At 66.5% G+C, this 22,414-nt stretch overlaps 1 protein-coding gene across 1 annotated transcript in view; it reads left to right on the top strand.

Annotated features, from left to right (window-relative positions):
* Positions 1 to 3: 3 nt before the first annotated feature.
* The window catches only part of LOC142359758 (phosphoribosylformylglycinamidine synthase-like), a gene marked incomplete at its 5' end in the record, with an annotated part of 39,410 nt that continues 16,999 nt past the window's right edge, over positions 4 to 22,414 (top strand). Inside the window, 20 exon segments of the mRNA XM_075412173.1 lie at positions 4 to 125; positions 1,926 to 2,050; positions 2,130 to 2,255; positions 3,512 to 3,646; positions 7,611 to 7,646; positions 7,649 to 7,738; positions 9,418 to 9,491; positions 9,571 to 9,604; positions 9,607 to 9,659; positions 9,661 to 9,727; positions 10,919 to 10,950; positions 10,952 to 10,981; positions 12,934 to 13,056; positions 13,058 to 13,096; positions 14,128 to 14,143; positions 14,146 to 14,240; positions 15,980 to 16,111; positions 17,396 to 17,626; positions 20,374 to 20,554; positions 21,437 to 21,520. Coding sequence (XP_075268288.1) covers positions 4 to 125; positions 1,926 to 2,050; positions 2,130 to 2,255; positions 3,512 to 3,646; positions 7,611 to 7,646; positions 7,649 to 7,738; positions 9,418 to 9,491; positions 9,571 to 9,604; positions 9,607 to 9,659; positions 9,661 to 9,727; positions 10,919 to 10,950; positions 10,952 to 10,981; positions 12,934 to 13,056; positions 13,058 to 13,096; positions 14,128 to 14,143; positions 14,146 to 14,240; positions 15,980 to 16,111; positions 17,396 to 17,626; positions 20,374 to 20,554; positions 21,437 to 21,520 — 1,825 coding nt within the window.

The following is a 22,414-nucleotide window of genomic DNA, read 5'->3' on the forward strand; positions in this document are numbered from 1 at the left end:
TGGTTCTTCAAGGGGAGGCTGATTGTGGACGGGCAGGAGTTGCCGCAGTCGCTCTTTGAGAGCATCATGGGAACCCAGAAGTCCACCAACCCCAACAACATCATCAAGTTCTCTGACAACAGCAGGTGGGGCCCATGGGTGCCCCACGGCATCAAGGCCGGGGGTCCCCGGGGTGGCTGGTACCCAGGGGTGACCGTGGAATGGAGTTTGGGGGTCCCATCACCCACGGGTGATCAGAAAGTGATGGTTCAGCAGTTCCATCACCCATGGGTGAAGAGGACGTGGAGGTTGGGCAGTCCATCACCCATGGGTGATCATGGCATGGAGGTTGGGCAGTCCATCACCCATGGGTAATCATGGCATGGAGGTTGGGCAGTCCCATCACCCATGGGTGATCATGGCATGGAGGTTGGGCAGTTCCATCACCCATGGGTGATCATGGCATGGAGGTTGGGCAGTCCCATCACCCATGGGTGATCATGGCATGGAGGTTGGGCAGTCCCATCACCCATGGGTGATCATGGCATGGAGGTTGGGCGGTCCCATCACCCATGGGTGATGATGGCTTCAAGATTGGGGAGTCCCATCACCCATGGGTGACTATGACATAGATGTTGGACAGTTTCGTCACCCGTGGGTGATGATGGTATGGAGACTGGGGGAACCCATCATCCATGGGTGATGGCGGTGTGGAGACTGGAAGACCTCATCACCCATGGGTGATGATGATATGAAGGTTGGGCCAGTGTCATCACTCATGGGTGATGACGGCTTCAGGGTTGAGGAGTCCCATCACCCGTGCTGACCACGACATGGAGTTTGGACAGTTCCGTCACCCATGGTGATGATGGCGTGGAGACTGGAGGACCTCATCACCAGTGGGTGATGATGACATGGAAGCTGGGTGCTTCCATCACCCATGGATGATGATGGCGTGGAGGCTGAGCAGTCCCATCACCCATGGGTGACCATGACACGGAAGTTGGGTGGTTCTGTCACCCATGGATGATGATCACATGGAGTTTGGGTGGTCTCATCACCCATGGGTGATGATGACATGGAAGCTGGGCGGTTCCATCACCCATGGATGACGATGGCTTCAAGGTTGAGGATTCCCGTCACCCATGGATGATGATACCATGGAGGCTGGGTGATTCCATCACCCATGGGGTGAACATTGCATGGATCCTGGGTGGTTCCATCACCCATGGGTGATGATGACATGGAGATTGAAGGACCCTATCACCCATGGGTGATGATGATCACATGGAGGTTGGGTGGTTCCATCACCCATGGGTGATCATGACATAGAGATTGGGTGGTTCCATCAGCCATAGGTGATCATGGCATGGATCCTGGGTGGTTCCAACAACCATAGATGATGATAGCATGGAGGTTGGGTGGTTCCACCACCCATGGGTGACCATGACATGGAGGTTGGGCAGTTCATCACCCATGGGTGACCATGGCATGGATCCTGGTGGTTCCATCACCCATGAATGATGATAGCATGGAGGTTGGGTGGTTCCATCACCCATAAATGATGATAACATGGAGGTTGGGTGGTTCCATCACCCACGGGTGACCATAGCATGAATCCTGGATGTTTCCATCACCCATGGGTGACCATAGCATGGAGGCTGGGCGGTTCCATCACCCATGGGTGACCATGGCATGGATCCTGGGTGGTTCCATCACCCATGGATGATGATACCATGGAGGTTGGGCCGGTTCCATCACCCATGGATGACGATACCATGAAAGCTGGGTGGTTCCATCACCCACGGGTGACCATAACATGGATCCTGGGTGGTTCCATCACCCATAAATGATGATAACATGGAGGGTGGGTGGTTCCATCACCCATGGGTGACCATGGCATGGAGGCTGAAGCCCCCCCCACCCCTGGGTGCCCCCCCCCGCAGCGCCATCCGGGGCGTGCCGGTGACGGCGCTGTGGCCGCGGGACCCGGCCGAGCCCAGCCCCTTGGAGACGAGGACCACCATCCGCCACGTCATCTTCACCGCCGAGACCCACAACTTCCCCACCGGTCGGTGCGGGGGGCGGGGGCTGAGGGGGGTGTGGCTTGAGGAGTGGGCGGGTCCTAACCTGGCCCCGCCCCCCCGCAGCGGTGGCCCCCTTCAGCGGGGCCACGACGGGGACCGGGGGCCGCATCCGGGACGTCCAGTGCACCGGGCGCGGCGCCCACGTCATCGCCGGCACCGCCGGGTACAGCTTCGGCAACCTGCTCCTCCCGGTGAGGACCCCTGGGACCCCCCAGCCGCCCCGGGGACCCCCAGATCCCCCGGGGGCCCCCCACATCCCCCGGGACCCCCTGAGACCACTTGGGACCCCCCAGCACCCCTGGGACCCCCTCAAACCCCTCCCAGGACCCCCAATACCCCTGGGACCCCCTGAGACCACCTGGGACCCCCCAGCACCCCTGGGACCCCTCAAACCCCTCCCAGGACCCCCGATACCCCTGGGACCCCCTGAGACCACCTGGGACCACCCCAGCACCCTGGGACCCCCCCAAGCCCCTCCCAGGACCCCCGATACCCCTGGGACCCCCCCCAACACCCCTGGGACCCCCTGAGACCACCGGGGACCCCCCAACACCCCTGGGACCCCCTGAGACCACCTGGGACCCTCCAACACCCCTGGGACCCCCCAAACCCCTCCCAGGACCCCCAATACCCCTGGGACCCCCCCAGCACCCCCGGGACCCCCTGAGACCACCTGAGACCACCCAACACCTGTAGGACCCCCCCATTCCCCCGGGACCCCCTGAAACCACCTGGGACCCCCCCAACCCCTCCCAGGAACCCCCAATATCCTGGGACCACCTGGGAGCCCCCAATACCCCTGGGACCCCCAAACCCCTCCCAGGACCCCCAATATACCTGGGACCCCCCCAAACCCTGCCCAGGACCCCCCGATACCCTGGGACCCCCCAATACCCCAGGACCCCCAATAGCCCTGGGAGTGCCTGAAAAACCCTGGGACCCCCCAATACCCCTGGGACCCCCCAAACCCTGCCCAGCACCCCTGGGATCCCTTGAGACCACCTGGGACCCCCCCAACACCCCTGGGACCCCCTGAAACCTTCTGGGACCCCCCCAACGCCCCTGGGACCCCCCCCCAGCACCCCTGGGACCCCCAAACCCTGCCCAGGACCCCCAATACCCCTGGGACCCCCTGAGACCACCTGGGACCCCCCAACACCCCCGGGACCCCCCAAATACCCTGGGACCCCCTGAAACCACCTGGATCCCCCCCAACCCCCCCTGGACCCCCAGGACCCCTCCAGGACCCCCAGTACCCCTGGGAACCCCCCAATACCCCCGGGACCCCCCAGCGCCCCTGGGACCCCCCAAACCCTGCCCAGCACCCCTGGGAACCCCTAAGACCACCTGGGACCCCCCAAACCCTACCCAGGCCCCCCTAGCACCCCTGGGACCCCCAGTACCCCGGACCCCCCCAACCCCCGCGTGCCCCCCGACGCCCCCTGCAGGCTACGAGCTGCCATGGGAGGACGGGGCGCAGCCGTACCCCAACTCCTTCGCGCGCCCCCTGGAGGTCGCCCTCCGGGCCAGCGACGGCGCCAGCGACTACGGCAACAAATTCGGGGAGCCCCTGCTGGCCGGTGAGCGGGGGACCCCTGGGGACGGGTGGGACCCCCGGGGAGCCCCCACGGCCTTGGGGACACCTTGGGGACACTCAAAGATCTCCATGGTCTTGGGGACCCTTGGGGACACCGTAGGGCCTTGGGGACCCCAAGAACATTTGGGGACCTTCTGATGACACCCAAAGATCTCCATGGTCTTGGGGACCCCTGGGGTCACCCCATGGCCTTGGGGACCCTGGGACCCCTTGGGGACACCTTGGGGACACTCAAAGTCCTCCATGGCCTTGGGGACACCTGGGACACCGTAGGGCCTTGGGTACCCCAAGAACGTTTGGGGACCTTCTGATGACACCCAAAGATCTCCATGGTCTTGGGGACCCCTGGGGTCACCCCATGGCCTTGGGGACCCCCTGGGGACATTTGGGGACCCCTGAGGACACTCAAAGTTCTCCATGGTCTTGGGGAACCTTGGGGACACCCTATGGCCTTGTGGACTCCAAGAACATTTGGGGACCTTCCGATGACACCCAAAGATCTCCATGGTCTTGGGGACCCCCTGGGGTCACCCCATGGCCTTGGGGACCTGGGACCCCTTGGGGACACCTTGGGGACACTCAAAGTCCTCCATGGCCTTGGGGACACCTGGGGGACACCGTAGGGCCTTGGGTACCCCAAGAACGTTTGGGGACCTTCTGATGACACCCAAAGATCTCCACGGTCTTGGGGACCCCTGGGGTCACCCCATGGCCTTGGGGACCCCTCGGGGACATTTGGGGACCCCTGAGGACACTCAAAGTCCTCCATGGTCTTGGGACCCTTGGGGACACCCTATGGCCTTGTGGACCCCAAGAACATTTGGGGACCTCCGATGACACCCAAAGATCTCCATGGTCTTGGGGACCCCTGGGGTCACCCCATGGCCTTGGGACCCTGGGACCCCTTGGGGACACCTTGGGGACACTCAAAAGTCCTCCATGGCCTTGGGGACACCTGGGGACACCGTAGGGCCTTGGGTACCCCAAGAACGTTTGGGGACCTTCTGATGACACCCAAAGATCTCCACGGTCTTGGGGACCCCTGGGGTCACCCCATGGCCTTGGGGACCCCCTGGGGACATTTGGGGACCCCTGAGGGACACTCAAAGTTCTCCATGGTCTTGGGGACCCTTGGGGACACCCTATGCCTTGTGGACTCCAAGAACATTTGGGGACCTTCCGATGACACCCAAAGATCTCCATGGTCTTGGGACCCCCTGGGGTCACCCCATGGCCTTGGGGACCCTGGGACCCTTGGGGACACCTTGGGGACACTCAAAGTCCTCCATGGCCTTGGGGACACCTGGGACACCGTAGGGCCTTGGGCACCCCAATAACGTTTGGGGACCTTCTGATGACACCCAAAGATCTCCATGGTCTTGGGGACCCCTGGGGTCACCCCATGGCCTTGGGGACCCCTCGGGGACATTTGGGGACCCTGAGGACACTCAAAGTCCTCCATGGCCTTGGGGACCCTTGAGTACACCCTATGGCCTTGGGGACCCCAAGAACATTTGGGGACCTTCCGATGACACCCAAAGATCTCCATGGTCTTGGGGACCCCCTGGGTCACCCCATGGCCTTGGGGACCCTGGGACCCCTTGGGGACACCTTGGGGACACTCAAAGTCCTCCATGGCCTTGGGGACACCTGGGGACACCGTAGGGCCTTGGGCACCCCAATAACGTTTGGGGACCTTCTGATGACACCCAAAGATCTCCACGGTCTTGGGGACCCCTGGGGTCACCCCATGGCCTTGGGGACCCCTCGGGGACATTTGGGGACCCCTGAGGACACTCAAAGTCCTCCATGGTCTTGGGGACCCTTGGGGACACCCTATGGCCTTGTGGACCCCAAGAACATTTGGGGACCTTCCGATGACACCCAAGATCTCCATGGTCTTGGGGACCCCTGGGGTCACCCCATGGCCTTGGGGACCCTGGGACCCCTTGGGGACACCTTGGGGACACTCAAAGTCCTCCATGGCCTTGGGGACACCTGGGGACACCGTAGGGCCTTGGGTACCCCAAGAACGTTTGGGGACCTTCTGATGACACCCAAAGATCTCCACGGTCTTGGGGACCCCTGGGGTCACCCCATGGCCTTGGGGACCCCCTGGGGACATTTGGGGACCCCTGACTGAGGACACTCAAGTTCTCCATGGTCTTGGGGACCCTTGGGGACACCTATGGCCTTGTGGACTCCAAGAACATTTGGGGACCTTCCGATGACACCCAAAGATCTCCATGGTCTTGGGGACCCCCTGGGGTCACCCCATGGCCTTGGGGACCCTGGGACCCCTTGGGGACACCTTGGGGACACTCAAGTCCTCCATGGCCTTGGGGACACCTGGGGACACCGTAGGGCCTTGGGCACCCCAATAACGTTTGGGGACCTTCTGATGACACCCAAAGATCTCCATGGTCTTGGGGACCCCTGGGGTCACCCATGGCCTTGGGGACCCCTCGGGGACATTTGGGGACCCCTGAGGACACTCAAAGTCCTCCATGGCCTTGGGGACCCTTGAGTACACCCTATGGCCTTGGGGACCCCAAGAACATTTGGGGACCTTCCGATGACACCCAAAGATCTCCATGGTCTTGGGGACCCCCTGGGGTCACCCCATGGCCTTGGGGACCCTGGGACCCCTTGGGGACACCTTGGGGACACTCAAAGTCCTCCATGGCCTTGGGGACACCTGGGGACACCGTAGGGCCTTGGGCACCCCAATAACGTTTGGGGACCTTCTGATGACACCCAAAGATCTCCATGGTCTTGGGGACCCCTGGGGTCACCCCATGGCCTTGGGGACCCCTCGGGGACATTTGGGGACCCCTGAGGACACTCAAAGTCCTCCATGGCCTTGGGGACCCTTGAGTACACCCTATGGCCTTGGGGACCCCAAGAACATTTGGGGACCTTCCGATGACACCCAAAGATCTCCATGGTCTTGGGGACCCCTGGGGTCACCCCATGGTCTTGGGGAACCCTTGGGGACATTTGGGGACCTTCAAAGTCCTGCAAGGTCTTGGGGACACCCTACAGCCCTGGGCACCCCAAGAACATTTGGGTCCCTGATGACACCCGGGGCTCTGCATGGCCTCGGGGACCCCACCGGGGGGTGGCACTGCGGGGTGGCCACGGGGTGATGCCGTGGGGTGACCACGGGGTGGCGCTGTGAGGTGATGCCATGGGGTGACCACGGGGTGGCGCTGTGGGGTGGCCGCGGGGTGGCGCTGTGGGGTGATGCCATGGGGTGACCACGGGGTGGCGCTGTGGGGTGGTGCCATGGGGTGACCACGGGGTGGCGCTGTGGGGTGATGCCATGGGGTGACCACGGGGTGGCGCTGTGGGGTGGCGCTGTGAGGTGATGCCATGGGGTGACCACGGGGTGGCGCTGTGGGGTGGCGCTGTGGGGTGATGCCATGGGGTGGCCGCGGGGTGGCGCTGTGGGGTGATGCCATGGGGTGGCCGCGGGGTGCGCCGTGGGGTGATGCCATGGGGTGACCACGGGGTGGCGCTGTGGGGTGATGCCATGGGGTGGCCGCGGGGTGGCGCTGTGGGGTGATGCCATGGGGTGACCACGGGGTGGCGCTGTGGGGTGGTGCCATGGGGTGACCACGGGTGGCGCTGTGGGGTGATGCCATGGGGTGACCACGGGGTGGCGCTGTGGGGTGGCGCTGTGAGGTGATGCCATGGGGTGACCACGGGGTGGCGCTGTGGGGTGGCGCTGTGGGGTGATGCCATGGGGTGGCCGCGGGGTGGCGCTGTGGGGTGATGCCATGGGGTGACCACGGGGTGGCGCTGTGGGGTGATGCCGCGGGGTGGCGCTGTGGGGTGGCGCTGTGGGGTGATGCCATGGGGTGACCACGGGGTGGCGCTGTGGGGTGATGCCATGGGGTGGCCGCGGGGTGGCGCTGTGGGGTGACGCCCTGGGGTGCCCCCAGGCTTCGCCCGCTCCTTCGGGCAGGTGCTGCCGGGGGGCAGCGGCGCGAGTGGCTCAAACCCATCATGTTCAGCGGGGGCATCGGCGCCATCGAGGACGACCACGTCCGCAAGGAGCCCCCCGAGCCCGGTGAGACCCCCGGGACCCCACGTCCCCATGGGACCCCCGACCCCCCCCGGCACCACCCAAACCCACCCCAGCCCCCCCCAAATCCCCATGGGACCCCCCAAATCCCCATGGGAACCCCAACCCCCCCGGCACCCCCAAACCCACCACAGCCCCCCCAAATCCCCATGGGACCCCCAAAATCCCCGTGGGAACCCCAACCCCCCCTCGGGACCCCCAAACCCACCCCAGGCCCCCCAAATCCCCATGGGACCCCCCAAATCCCCATGGGACCCCCAAAGCCTCCCTGGGACTCCAAATCCCCATGGGACCCCCAACCCCCCCCCCCGGCACCCCCAAACCCACCCCAGCCCCCCCAGATCCCCATGGGACCACCCCAAATCCCCATGGGAACCCCAACCCCCCTCGGGACCCCCCAAACCCACCCCAGGCCCCCCAAATCCCCATGGACCCCCCAAATCCCCATGGGACCCCCAAAGCCTCCTGGGACTGCAAATCCCCATGGGACCCCCAACCCCCCCCCCCCGGGACCCCCAAACCCACCCCAGCCCCCCCAGATCCCCATGGGACCCCCAACAACCCCCCCGGGACCCCCAAACCCACCCCAGGCCGCCCAAGTCCCCATGGGACCCCCCAAATCCCCATGGGAACCCCAACCCCCCCGGGACCCCCAAACCCACCCCAGGCCCCCAAATCCCCATGGGACCCCCAAAATCCCCGTGGGAACCCCAACCCCCCCGGGACCCCCAAACCCACCCCAGGCCCCCAAATCCCCATGGGACCCCCCAAAGCCTCCTGGGACTGCAAATCCCCATGGGAACCCCCAACCCCCCCCCCCCGGGACCCCAAACCCACCCCAGGCCCCCAAATCCCCATGGGACCCCCAAAACCCCCCAGGACCCCCAAACGCACCCCAGGACCCCAAATCCCCATGGGACCCCCAGCCCCCCCCCAGGACCCCCAAACCCACCCCAACCCCCCCAAATACCCATGGGATCCCCAAAATCCCAGTGGGACCCCCAAATCCCCCCCCGGGACCCCCAAATCCCCCTGGAACCCCCAACCCCTCCCAGCCCCCCCCAAATCCCCCCCAGCCCCCTCTGTCCCCCCTGGGACCCCCAAATTCCCCTCCCAGCCCCCCCTACCCCCCCAAATCGCCCCCCATGCCCCTCCACCACCCTTGGGACCCCCAAATTCCCCTCCCAGCCCCCCCCCACCCCCCAATCCCCCCCCCAGCCCCCCTCTCTCCCTCCTGGGACCCCCAAATTCCCCTCCCAGCCCCCCCCAATCCCCCCAGCCCCCCCTCTATCACTCCTGGGACCCCCAAATTCCCCTCCAGCCCCCCCCAATCCCCCCCAGCCCCCCTCTATCACTCCTGGGACCCCAAATTCCCCTCCAGCCCCCCTACCCCCCCCAAATCCCCCCCCCCCAGCCCCCCTCTATCACTCCTGGGACCCCCAAATTCCCCTCCAGCCCCCCCCCAATCCCCCCCAGCCCCCCTCTATCACCCCTGGGACCCCAAATTCCCCCCAAGGGCCCCCCAAATCTCCCCCAAACCCCCCCCCCGGGCCCCGCTGTCACCCCAGCCCCCCCAATTCCCCCCTCCCCAAGACCCTCAGGCTCCCTGGGGGGGGGGTGTCTGGGGGGGGGTCTGACCCCATCTCCCCCCCTCCCCCCCCCAGGGATGCTGGTGGTGAAAGTGGGGGGCCCCGTGTACCGCATCGGCGTGGGGGGAGGGGCCGCCTCCTCCATCCAGGTACGGGCGGGGGGGGGGTTCTTTGGGGTGGGGGGTGCGCGGAGGGGGGGTCCCACGCTGTGCCCTCCCCCCCCCCCAGGTGCAGGGGGACAACGCGGAGGAGCGGGACGCGGGGGCGTGCAGCGGGGGGACCCCGAGATGGAGCAGAAGCTGAACCGGGTGCTGCGGGGGGTGCGTGGAGAGCGGGGGGGGGAACCCCGTCTGCAGCCTGCACGACCAGGGGGCCGGCGGCAACGGTGAGGGGGGGCCCGGGGGGGGCATGGGGGGGATGGGGGGGGATGGGGGGGATGGGGGATGGGGGGGGTGGGGGAGGGGGGGGGATGGGGGATATGGGGGGGGGGGGACACCCCGTCTGCAGCCTGCACGACCAGGGGGGCCGGCGGCAACGGTGAGGGGGGGCCCGGGGGGGGCATGGGGGGGGCGTGGGGGGATGGGGGGGATGGGGGGATGGGGGATATGGGGGGGGGGACACCCCATCTGCAGCCTGCACGACCGGGGGGCCAGCGGCAACGGTGAGGGGGGGGCCGGGGGGGGGGCATGGGGGGGATGGGGGGGATGGGGGGGGATGGGGGAGGGGGGGGGGATGTGGGGGGGTGAGGGGACAGGGGGACATGGGTGGGGATGGGACATGGGGGGGGGATGGGGGACATGGGGGGATGGGGGACATGGGGGGACGTGGGGGGGTGAGGGGATGGGGATATGGGGGGGGTGGGGGATATGGGGGGGAATGAGGGGACATGGGGATGGGGGGGACATGGGGGGACAGGGGGACATGGGGGGGGATGGGGGACACGGGGGGATGTGGGGGGGTGAGGGGACAGGGGATATGGGGGGGGACATGGGGGGGGACATGGGGGATGTGGGGGGACACGGGGGGACCTGGGGCCAATGGGGATGTGAGGAGGATGGGGGGGCTGTGGGGACACTGGGGGACGAGGGGATGTGGGGGGGGCAGGGGGGGACACGGGGGGATGTGGGGGGATATGGGGACGGGGGGACAAGGGGACAAGGGGGGGGACATGGGGGGGACATGGGGGGACGTGGGGACAGGGGGGGGACAGGGGGACATGGGAATGGGGGGGACATGGGGACAAGGGGGACATGGGGGGACATGGAGGGGGACAGGGGGACATGGGGATGGGGGGACACAGGGGGGACATGGGGACATGGGGGGGGACATGGGGGGGACGGGGGGACACGGGGGGATGTGGGGACATGGGGGGACACGGGGGGGGACACGGGGGGCCCATGGGGCTTTGGCGGGTCGGGGGGGGGGGGGGGCTCGGGGGGGTTTGGGGTTCCCTGGGGGTTTTGGGGGGTCCCAAAATGTCCCACGGGGGGGGACACGGAGGGGGGGAGGACACAGGGGGGGCAGGGGGCCGGGGGGGTCCCCAACGTCCCCCGTCCCCCCCCCCCCCTGTCCCCAGGGAACGTCCTGAAGGAGCTCAGCGAGCCGGCGGGGGGCCGTCATCTACGCCAGCCGCTTCCAGGTACCGGGACCCCCCACGGGACCCCCCCACGGGACCCCCCCCCCCCCCCACGGGACCCCCCCACGGGACCTCCCCACCCACGGGACCCCCCCCCAGCACCCCCCCCCCCACCCACGGGACCTCCCCACTGGACCCCCCCACGGGGACCCCCACCCACCCACGGGACCCCCCCACGGGACCCCCCCCCCACCCATGGGACCCCCCCCACCCACGGGACCCCCCCCCAGCACCCCCCACCCACCCACGGGACCCCCCCCACAGGACCCCCTTCCAGGAAAGCTGCCCTATGGGACCCCCCCCTCCCATGGGACCCCCCACCCATGCGACCCCCCCAGGACCTCCCCCCCATGAGAACCCCCCCCCCCCCCCATAAGACCCCCCTCCCACGGGACCCCCCCACCCATGTGACCCCCCCACCGGTCACCCACCCCCACGGTGCCCCCTATGTCCCTGATGTCCCCCAGTGCCCCAGCCCCCCGGTCCCCCCAGTGCCCCCAGTGCCCCCAGTGCTCCCAGTGCCCTCACTGTCCTCTACGCCCCCCCCCCTTTGCTGCCCCCGGTGTCCCCCCAGTGCCCCCCCAGTGTCCCCCCCCTGTGTCCCCCGTTGTCCCCTGTCCCCCCCTGGTGCCCCCCCCCTGTGTCCCCCCCCGTCCCCCCCCGGCGCCCCCCGGCGCCCCCTGGTGTCCCCTGTCCCCCCCCAGTGCCCCCTGGCGCCCCCTGGTGACGTGGGCGGGCGCAGCTGGGTGGTGTCCCCTGTCCCCCCCCGGTGCCCCCATGCCCCCCGTCCCCCCTGTGTCCCCCCCTGTCCCCCCCGAGCCCCCTGTGCCCCTGGCGCCACCTGCTGTCCCCTGTCCCCCCCCCGGTGCTCTCCGGCGCCCCCTGGTGACGCGGGCGGGCACAGCTGGGGGACCCGATGCTCAGCCTGCTGGAGCTGGGTGGTGTCCCCTGTCCCCACCGTCCCCCCCCTGGTGCCCCCTGTCCCCCTGTCCCCCTGTCCCCCCCCGTGCCCCCTGTCCCCCTGTCCCCCTGTCCCCCCCCTGTGCCCCCTGTCCCCCTGTCCCCCCCTGCTCTCCGGCGCCCCCCGGTGACGCGGGCGGGCCGCAGCTGGGGACCCGACGCTCAGCCTGCTGGAGCTGGGTGGTGTCCCCTGTCCCCCCCCGGTGCCCCCTGTCCCCCTGTCCCCCTGTCCCCCCCCGGTGCCCCCTGTCCCCCCTGTCCCCCCGGTGCCCCCTGGCACCCCCCCGGTGACGCGGGCGGGCGCAGCTGGGGGACCCGACGCTCAGCCTGCTGGAGCTGGGTGGTGCCCCCCTGTCCCCCTGTCCCCCCCCGGTGCCCCTGTCCCCCTGTCCCCCCGGCGCCCCCCGGCGCCCCCCGGTGACGCGGGCGGGCGCAGCTGGGGGACCCGACGCTCAGCCTGCTGGAGCTGGGTGGTGTCCCCTGTCCCCCTGTCCCCCCCCGGTGTCCCCTGTCCCCCTGTCCCCCCGGTGCCCCCCGGCGCCCCCCGGTGACGCGGGCGGGCGCAGCTGGGGGACCCGACGCTCAGCCTGCTGGAGCTGGGTGGTGTCCCCTGTCCCCCTGTCCCCCCCCCGGTGTCCCCTGTCCCCCTGTCCCCCGGTGCCCCCCGGCGCCCCCCGGTGACGCGGGCGGGCGCAGCTGGGGGACCCGATGCTCAGCCTGCTGGAGCTGGGTGGTGTCCCCTGTCCCCCTGTCCCCCCCCGGTGCCCCCTGTCCCCCTGTCCCCCCCCCGCTCTCCGGCGCCCCCTGGTGACGCGGGCGGCGCAGCTGGGGGACCCGACGCTCAGCCTGCTGGAGCTGGGTGGTGTCCCCTGTCCCCCCCGTCCCCCCCCTGGTGCCCCCTGTCCCCCTGTCCCCCTGTCCCCCCCGGTGTCCCCTGTCCCCCTGTCCCCCCCCGGTGCCCCCCCGGCGCCCCCCGGTGACGCGGGCGGGCGCAGCTGGGGGACCCGACGCTCAGCCTGCTGGAGCTGTGGGCGGCCGAGTACCAGGAGTCCAACGCCCTCCTGGTGCGGCGCCCCCTGCTGACGCTGCTGCGCCGCCTGGCCGCCCGCGAGCGCTGTCCCCCTCTGCGTGGTGGGGACCGTCACCGGCGACGGGCGGGTGAGGGGCGCCGCGGGGCAGGGGGGTGGGGCACGGGGGGGGCGGGGGACGGGGGATGGGGACAGGGGACATGGGGGGAGGTGGGACATGGGGACATGGTGGGGATGGGACATGGAGATGGGGACATGGGGACGTGGGGACGTGGGGAGATGGGATGTGGAGATGGGGACATGGGGACATGGGGACATGGGACATGGAGATGGGGACATGGGACGTGGAGATGGGACATGGGGAGATGGGACATGGAGATGGGGACATGGGGACATGGGGAGATGGGACATGGGACATGGGGACATGGGGACATGGGGACGTGGGGATGGGGGACGTGGGGACATGGAGATGGGGACATGGGGAGATGGGACATGGAAATGGGGACATGGGACGGGGGGACATGGGGGACGAGGGGACATAGGACATGGGAAGGTGGGGACATGGGGACGTGGGGACGTGGGGATGTGGGACATGGGGAGATGGGACGTGGGGACATGGGGATGGGGGACGTGGGACATGGGGACATGGGACATGGAGATGGGACATGGGGAGATGGGGACGTAGGCAGATGGTAGATGGGATGTAGGGACATGGGGACATGGGGACATGGGGATGGGGGACGTGGGGACATGGGGACATGGGACATGGAGATGGGGACATGGGACAGGGGGACATGGGGGACAGGGGGACGTAGGACATGGGGAGATGGGGACATGGGGTCATGGGGATGTGGGGAGATGGGGACGTGGGGAGATGGGACATGGAGATGGGGTCATGGGGACGTGGGACATGGGGAGATGATGGGGATGTGGGGACATGGGGACGTGGGACATGGTGATGGGGGGGACATGGTGACACACGGGGCCACGTGGGGACGCTGGGCCATGGGGCCACAAGGAGGTCCCGGAGGTGGCTTCTGGGGGTCCCTGGTGGCCAAGGGGAGATCTGGGGGGGTCCCTTTGGGGGTGCTCGGGGCCCAGGAAGGTTCCCGGTGGGGGTCGGGGGGTGCCCCGCCCCCCTGACCCCCCATCCCCCCCCAGATCGTGCTGGTGGATGACCGGAGGCGCCGGTGCCCGACGGGGGGTCCCACGAGGGGCTGCCCACCCCCGTCAACCTGGAGCTCAAGTGGGTGCTGGGCAAGATGCCCCGCAAGGTGAGGGCGGGGCCTGGGGGGGCGGGGCCCCTTGGAGGGGGGGGTGGACCTGAGGGACCACCCAATGGGGCTGGGGGCCCGCCAGTTGGGAATGGGGACACCCAATGGGGCTGAGGACCACCATGATGGTGGGGACCACCCAACGGGGACCACATGATGATGGAGACCACCCCATGGGGACACCCAATGGGTTTGGGGACCACCCAATGGGGCTGGGGACCCCCCAGTTGGGAAAGGGGACACCCAAGGGGGCTGAGGACCACCATGATGGTGGGGACCACCCAATGGGGACCCACCATGACGATGGGGACCCCCAGTGGGGACACCAATGGGGCTGGGGATCACCATGCTGGTGGGAACCACCCAATGGGGACCCACCATGACAATAGGGACCCCCAGTGGGGACACCCAATGGGGCTGGGGACCACCATGCTGGTGGGAACCACCCAATGGGGACCCACCATGACGATGGGGCCACCCAATGGTTTTGGGGACCACCCAGTGTGGCTGGGGACCTCCCAGTTGGGAAAGGGGACACCCAACGGGTCTGAGGACCAAACCATGATGGTGGGGACACCCAATGGGGACCCACCATGACGATGGGGCCACCCAATGGTTTTGGGGACCACCCAGTGTGGCTGGGGACCTCCCAGTTGGGAAAGGGGACACCCAACGGGTCTGAGGACCACCATGATGGTGGGGACACCCAACGGGGACACCCAATGGGGGTGGGGACCACCATGATGGTGGGGACCACCCAGTAGGGACCCACCATGATGATGGGGCCACCCAATGGTTTTGGGGACCACCCAGTGTGGCTGGGGACCTCCCAGTTGGGAAAGGGGACACCCAACGGGTCTGAGGACCACCATGATGGTGGGGACCACCCAGTAGGGACCCACCATGATGATGGGAACCCCCCAGTGAGGACACACAACGGGTTTGAGGAACCCCCAATGTGACTGGGGATCCTCCAGTTGGGAAAGGGGACACCCAACGGGTCTGAGGACCACCATGATGGTGGGGACCACCCAGTAGGGACCCACCATGATGATGGGGAGCCCCCAGTGGGGACACCCTACGTGTCTGAGGACCACCATGATGGTGGGGACCACCCAGTAGGGACCCACCATGATGATGGGGCCACCCAATGGTTTTGGGGACCACCCAGTGTGGCTGGGGACCTCCCAGTTGGGAAAGGGGACACTCAATGGGGATGATGACCACCGTGATGGTGGGGACCACCCAATGGGGACCCACCATGATGATGGGAACCCCCCAGTGGGGACACCCAACGGGTCTGAGGACCACCATGATGGTGGGGACCACCCAGTAGGGACCCACCATGATGATGGGAACCCCCCAGTGAGGACACACAACGGGTTTGAGGAACCCCCAATGTGACTGGGGACCCCCCAGTTGGGAAAGGGGACACCCAATGGGGCTGAGGACCACCGTGATGGTGGGGACCACCCAATGGGGACCCACCATGATGATGGGGACACCCAACGGGGACACCCAATGGGGGTGGGGACCACCATGATGGTGGGGACACCCAATGGGGACCCACCATGATGATGGGGACACCCAACGGGGACACCCAATGGGGGTGGGGACCACCATGCTGGTGGGAACCACCCAATGGGGACCCACCACGACGATGGGCACCCCCAATCGGGGACCCGCGGCGGTCTCGGGGCCCGCCCCGTGGTGACCCCCCGTCTCGCCGTGCCCCCCAGGAGTTCGTGCTGCAGCGGGTGCCCCCCACCCTGCGCCCGCTGGCGCTGCCCCCGGGGCTGACGGCGCGGCAGGCGCTGGAGCGGGTGCTGCGGCTCCCGGCCGTGGCCAGCAAGCGCTACCTCACCAACAAGGTCCTGGGGTCCCCCCCGTGTCACCTCGTGTCCCCTCGTGTCACCTCGTGTCCACCCGTGTCACCTTGTGTCACCTCGTGTCACCTCGTGTCCACCCGTGTCCCCAGCACCCACCGTGGGCCCACCTGGGCCACCCGGTCCTCCTATGGCTTCATCCCTGGTGTCCCTGGTCCCCTTCCCTGTCCCTCATCCTCCCCGTGTCCCCATCCCACTTGGTGGCCATGGTCACCTAAATGTCCCCAGTCTCCTCCGTGTCCCCAACCCACTTGGTGGCCATGGTCACCTCCATGTCCACCATCCCCCCCATGTCCCCAACCCACTTGGTGGCCATGGTCACCTCCATGTCCCCAATCCCCTCCGTGTCCCCAACCCACTTGGTGGCCATGGTCACCTCCCTGTCCCCAATCCCCTCCGTGTCCCCAACCCACTTGGTGGCCATGGTCACCTCCATGTCCCCAATCCCCTCCATGTCCCCATCCCACTTGGTGGCCATGGTCACCTGAATGTCCCCAGTCTCCTCCGTGTCCCTCATCACCTCCCTGTCCCCGATCCCCTCCGTGTCATCTCCTTGTCCCCAACCCTCTTGGTGGCTATGGCCAACTCCATGTCCCTGATCCCCTCCCTGTCCCCAGTCCCCTCAGTGTCCTCTCCCTGTCCCCAACCCACTTGGTGGCCATGGTCCCCTCCATGTCCCCAGTCCCCTCCATGTCCCTGGTCCCCTACCTGTCCCTGATCCCCTCCCTGTCCCCAACCCACTTGGTGGCCATGGCCAACTCCATGTCCCTGATCCCCTCTGTGTCCATTGTCCCCTCCCTGTCCCCGATCCCCTCCGTGTCATCTCCTTGTCCCCAACCCACTTGGTGGCCACAGTCCCCACCACGTCCCTGGTCCCCTCCCTGTCCCTGATCCCCTCCATGTCCCCAACCCACTTGGTGGCCACGGTCACCTCCATGTCCCCAGTCTCCTTGTGCCACCAGTCTCCTCCATGTCCCCAAGCCACTTGGTGGCCACGGTCCCCTCCTTCTCCCTGATGCCCTCTGTGTCCCTATCCCTGATCCCCTCCGTGTCATCTCCGTGTCCCCAACCCTCTTGGTGGCCATGGTCTCCTCCATGTCCCCAGTCCCCTCCATGTCCGTGGTCCCCTCCCTGTCCCAGATCCCCTCCATGTCATCTCCGTGTCCCCAACCCACTTGGTGGGTGTCCCCCACGTGTCCCAGCCCTGTCCCCACCAAAACGCGTCCCTGGTGGCCGTGTCCCCCGCTGACGCCGCCGTACCCTGGGCAGGTGGACCGCTCGGTGACGGGGCTGGTGGCCCAGCAGCAGTGCGTGGGGCCCCTGCACACGCCGCTGGCCGACGTGGCCGTGGTGGCCCTGTCCCACTTCGACACGGTGGGGGCGGCCACGGCGCTGGGCGAGCAGCCCATCAAGGGCCTCCTGGATCCGGCCGCCGGCGCCCGCCTGGCCCTCACCGAGGCCCTCACCAACCTGGTCTTCGCCCGTGTCACCGACCTCCGCGTGAGTACACGCCAAGACCACGGCAAGGCCATGGCATGGTGGTGGGGTGGCCGTGGTGCTGCCACGGCGAGGTCATGGGATGGTGATGGGATCAGTGACGTGGTCATGGGGTGGCCATGCCGTGGGGGACGTGCCAAGACCACGGCAAGGTCACGGGATGGTGATGGGACCAATGACGTGGTTATGGGGTGGCCATGCCGTGGGGGACGTGCCAAGACCACGGCAAGGTCACGGGATGGTGATGGGACCAATGACGTGGTCATGGGGTGGCTGTGGGATGGCCATGCCACCACCATGGCAAGGTCATGGGATGGTGATGGGACCAATGACGTGGTTATGGGGTGGCCATGCCGTGGGGGACGTGCCACGACCATGGCAAGGTCATGGGATGGTGATGGGACCGATGACGTGGTTATGGGGTGGCCATGCCGTGGGGGACGTGCCAAGACCACGGCAAGGTCACGGGATGGTGATGGGACCAATGACGTGGTCATGGGGTGGCTGTGGGATGGCCATGCCACCACCATGGCAAGGTCATGGGATGGTGATGGGACCAATGACGTGGTTATGGGGTGGCCATGCCGTGGGGGACGTGCCACGACCATGGCAAGGTCATGGGATGGTGATGGGACCGATGACGTGGTCATGGGGTGGCCATGCCGTGGGGGACGTGCCAAGACCATGGCAAGGTCACGGGATGGTGATGGGACCAATGACGTGGTCATGGGGTGGCCATGCCGTGGGGGACGTGCCAAGACCACAGCAAGGCCATGGGATGGTGATGGGACCAATGACGTGGTCATGGGGTGGCCATGCGGTGGGGGACATGCCAAGACAAAGGCAAGGTCACGGGATGGTGATGGGACCAATGACATGGTCATGGGGTGGCTGTGGGATGGCCATGCCACCACCATGGCAAGTTCATGGGATGGCGACGGGAGCGATGGCGTGGTCATGGGGTGGCTGTGGGATGGCCATGGTGGACATGCCAAGACCACGGCAAGGCCATGGGATGGCTGCAGGAGCAATGACGTGGTCTTCTCTGTGTCCCCATCTTCTCCATGTCCCCATCTTCTCCATGTCCCTGTGTCTACTATGTCCCCCGTGTCCCTATGTCCACATCTTCTCTGTGTCCCCATCTTCTCCATGTCCCTGTGTCTCCTATGTCCCCCGTGTCCCCATGTCCACATCCTCTCCGTGTCCCCATCTTCTCCTTGTCCCCATCTTCTCCATGTCCCTGCGTCCCCATCTTCTCCATGTCCTGGGGTCCACATCTTCTCCGTGTCCCCGTCTTCTCCATGTCCCCATCTTCCCCTTGTCCCCATGGCTCTGGTGTCCCCCATGTCACTGTGTCCCCATCTGCTCCGTGTCCCCATCTTCCTCTTGTCCCCATCTTCTCCATGTCCCCGTGTCCCCCATGTCCCTGTGTCCCCATCTTCTCCATGTCCCTGCATCTATGTCTTCTCCGTGTCCCCATCTTCTCCATGTCCCTGTGTCCCCCATGTTCCCGTGTCCCCATCTTCTCCATGTCCTGGTGTCCACATCTTTTCCATGTCCAAATCTTCTCCATGTTTCCATCTTCTCTGTGTTCTTGTGTCCCTCATGTCCCCCATGTCCCCATCTTCTCCATGTCCTGGTGTCCACATCTTCTCTGTGTCCCCATCTTCTCCGTGTCCTTGTGTCCCTTATGTCCCCCATGTCCCCATCTTCTCCATGTCCTGGGGTCCACATCTTCTCTATGTCCCCATCTTCTCCGTGTCCATGTGTCCCCGGTGTCCCCCATGTCCCTATCTTCTCTGTGTCCCGGTGTCCACATCTTCTCCTTGTCCCTGTCTTCTCTGTGTCCCCATGTCAACTGTGTCCCGTTTGTCCCTGTCTTCTGCATGTCCCCGTGTCCCCATCTTCTCCGTGTCCCCATCTTCTCCATGTCTCTATCTTCTCCATGTCTCTGTGTCTCTGCTGTCCCCATCTTCTCCATGTCCTGGTGTCTACATCTTCTCCATGTTCCCATCCTCCCCTTGTCCCCATCTTCTCTGTGTCCCCATGGATCTTGTGTCCCCCACGTCCCCTTGTCCTCATCTTCTCTGTGTCCCCATCTTCTTCTCGTCCCCACCTTCTCTGGTGTCCCCATGTCGCCGGTGTCCCCCATGTCCCCATCTTCTCCATGTCCCCATCTTCTCCGTATTCCCGTCTTCTCCTTGGCCCTGTCTTCTCATGTCCCTGTATCCCCCGTGTCCCCCTGTCCCCATCTTCTCCTTGTACCCATGTCCACATCTTCTCTGTGTCCCCATCTTCTTGTCCCCATCTTCTCCATGTCCTGGTGTCCACATCTTCTCCATGTCCCTGTGTCCCCATCTTCTCCCTGTCCCTGTGTCCACATCTTCTCCCTGTCCTGGTGTCCACATCTTCTCCCTGTTCTGTTGTCCACATCTTCTCCATGTCCCTGTGTCCACATCTTCTCCCTGTCCTGGTGTCCCCATCTTCTCCCTGTCCTGGTGTCCACATCTTCTCCCTGTCCTGGTGTCCACATCTTTTCCATGTCCTGGTGTCCACATCTTCTCCATGTTTTGGTGTCCCCATCTTCTCCATGTTTTGGTGTCCCCATCTTCTCCCTGTCCCTGTGTCCACATCTTCTCCATGTCCTGGTGTCCCCATCTTCTCCCTGTCCTGGTGTCCCCATCTTCTCCATGTCCCCATCTTCTCCGTGTCCCCGTGTGCCCGGTGTCCCCGTGTCCCCGTGTCCCCAGGACGTGAAGTGCTCGGGGAACTGGATGTGGGGGGCGAAGACGGGGGCGGAGGGCGGGGCGCTGGTGACGGCCTGCGAGGGGCTGGTGGGACTCCTGCACCGCCTGGGCGTGGCCATCGACGGGGGCAAGGACTCGCTCAGCATGGCCGCCCGCGTCGGCGCCGACACCGTCCTGGCGCCCGGTGAGTCCCGCGCCGTGTTCGGGGTGGGGGTGCTGTGGGCATGGCGCGGGGTCCCCCCCTGACCACGGCCACCACGGTGACAGAGGAACCCGGGGGTGTCACCTCCAGGAGGGTGGGGCGTGGTGGCACCGTGGTGATGATGGGTGATGGGCGCCGGTGTGATGGGAGCCATGGGTGCCACTACCATGATGATGGGTGCCCCAGCACCAGGACCCACCACCATGATCATGGGTGCCCCAGCAGTGGGACCCATGGGTGTCACCACCACAGTGATGGGTTGTGGGCGCCCAAGAAGTGGGACCCATGGGTGCCACCACCATGATGATGGGTGATGGGTGCCACGGCACCAGGACCCATGGGTGCCACCACCACAATGATGGATTGGGTGTGCCACAGCAATAGGACCCATGGGTGCCACCACCATGATGATGGGTGATGGGTGCCACAGCACTAAGACCCATGGGTTCCACCACTGCTATTATGAGTGATGGGTGCACTAGGACCAGGACCCATGGGTGCCACCACAGTGATGGGTTGGGGGTGCCCCAGCAGCAGGATCCATGGGTGCCACCAGCACGGTGATGGGTTGTGGGTGCCCAAGAAGTGGGACCCATGGGTGCCACCACCATGACGATGGGTTGTGGGTGCCACCTCTATGATGGGTACCCCAGGACCAGGACCCATGGGTGCCACCACCACGATGGTGATGGGTGATGGGTGCCACAGGACCCATGGGTGCCACCACCGTGATGATGGGTCGCGGATCCCACCACCGGGGTGCTGTGACCCATGGGTGCCACCACCCCTGCTCCTGGCCGTGGGTGCCCCACGGTGACCCCCCGTGACCCCGGTGACCCCCCGTGACCTCTTGACCCCTGCCAGGCACCGTGGTGGTCTCTGCCTACGCCGTCTGCCCTGACATCACGGCCACCGTCACCCCCGACCTCAAGTGTCCTGGTGGCAAAGGTCAGGGACCCCGGCGGGTTTTGGGGTGCGGTGACCCCCGGGGGGGGTTTTGGGGTGCCCTCAGGGGGCCAGGACCACCCCCATAGGGGTTTTGGGGTGCTGTGACCATCTGGGGGGGGGTTTGGGGTGCCCTTAAGGTCCCAGGACCACCCCCATAGGGGTTTTGGGGTGCTGTGACCATCTGGGGGGCTTTTGGGGTGCCCTTAAGGACCCAGGAGCACCCCCATGGAAGTTTTGGGGTGCCCTGGGGGTGCTGTGAATCCCAGGAGGGGTTTTGGGGTGCCCTCAGGGAGCCAGGACCACCCCCATAGGGGTTTTGGGGTGCTGTGACCCCCGGGAAGGGTTTTGGGGTGCCCTTAAGGACCCAGGAGCACCCCAATAAGGGTTTTGGGGTGCTGTGATGCCTTGGGGGGTTTTGGGGTGCCCTCAGGGGGCCAGGACCACCCCCATAGCAGTTTTGGGGTGCTGTGACTCCCGAGAGGGGTTTTGGGGTGCCCTTATGGAGCCAGGACCACCCCCATAGGGGTTTTGGGGTGCTGTGACCATCTGGGGGGCTTTTGGGGTGCCCTTAAGGACCCAGGAGCACCCCCATGGAAGTTTTGGGGTGCCCTGGGGGTGCTGTGAACCCTGAGGGGTTTTGGGGTCCCCCCAGGGGCCCTGCTGTGACCCCTGGGAATTTTGGGGTGCTGGGGCCCCTGGGAGGGGTTGGGGTGCCCTTGGGGGGGCACCTTGGGGCGCTGACCCCCCCCTCGGGTTTTGGGGTCCCCCCAGGGGCCCTGCTGTGACCCCTGGGAATTTTGGGGTTCTCACAGGGTGCTGTGTCCCCCCCGTGGATTTTGGGGTGCCCGTGGGAGTTGCAGGGTGGTCAAGGAGGGGGTGACCCCCTGGGGGCGT

This window comes from Opisthocomus hoazin, unplaced genomic scaffold (genome assembly GCF_030867145.1).
Source record: "Opisthocomus hoazin isolate bOpiHoa1 unplaced genomic scaffold, bOpiHoa1.hap1 HAP1_SCAFFOLD_144, whole genome shotgun sequence".
In the NCBI taxonomy this organism is placed as follows: Eukaryota; Metazoa; Chordata; class Aves; order Opisthocomiformes; family Opisthocomidae; genus Opisthocomus; species Opisthocomus hoazin.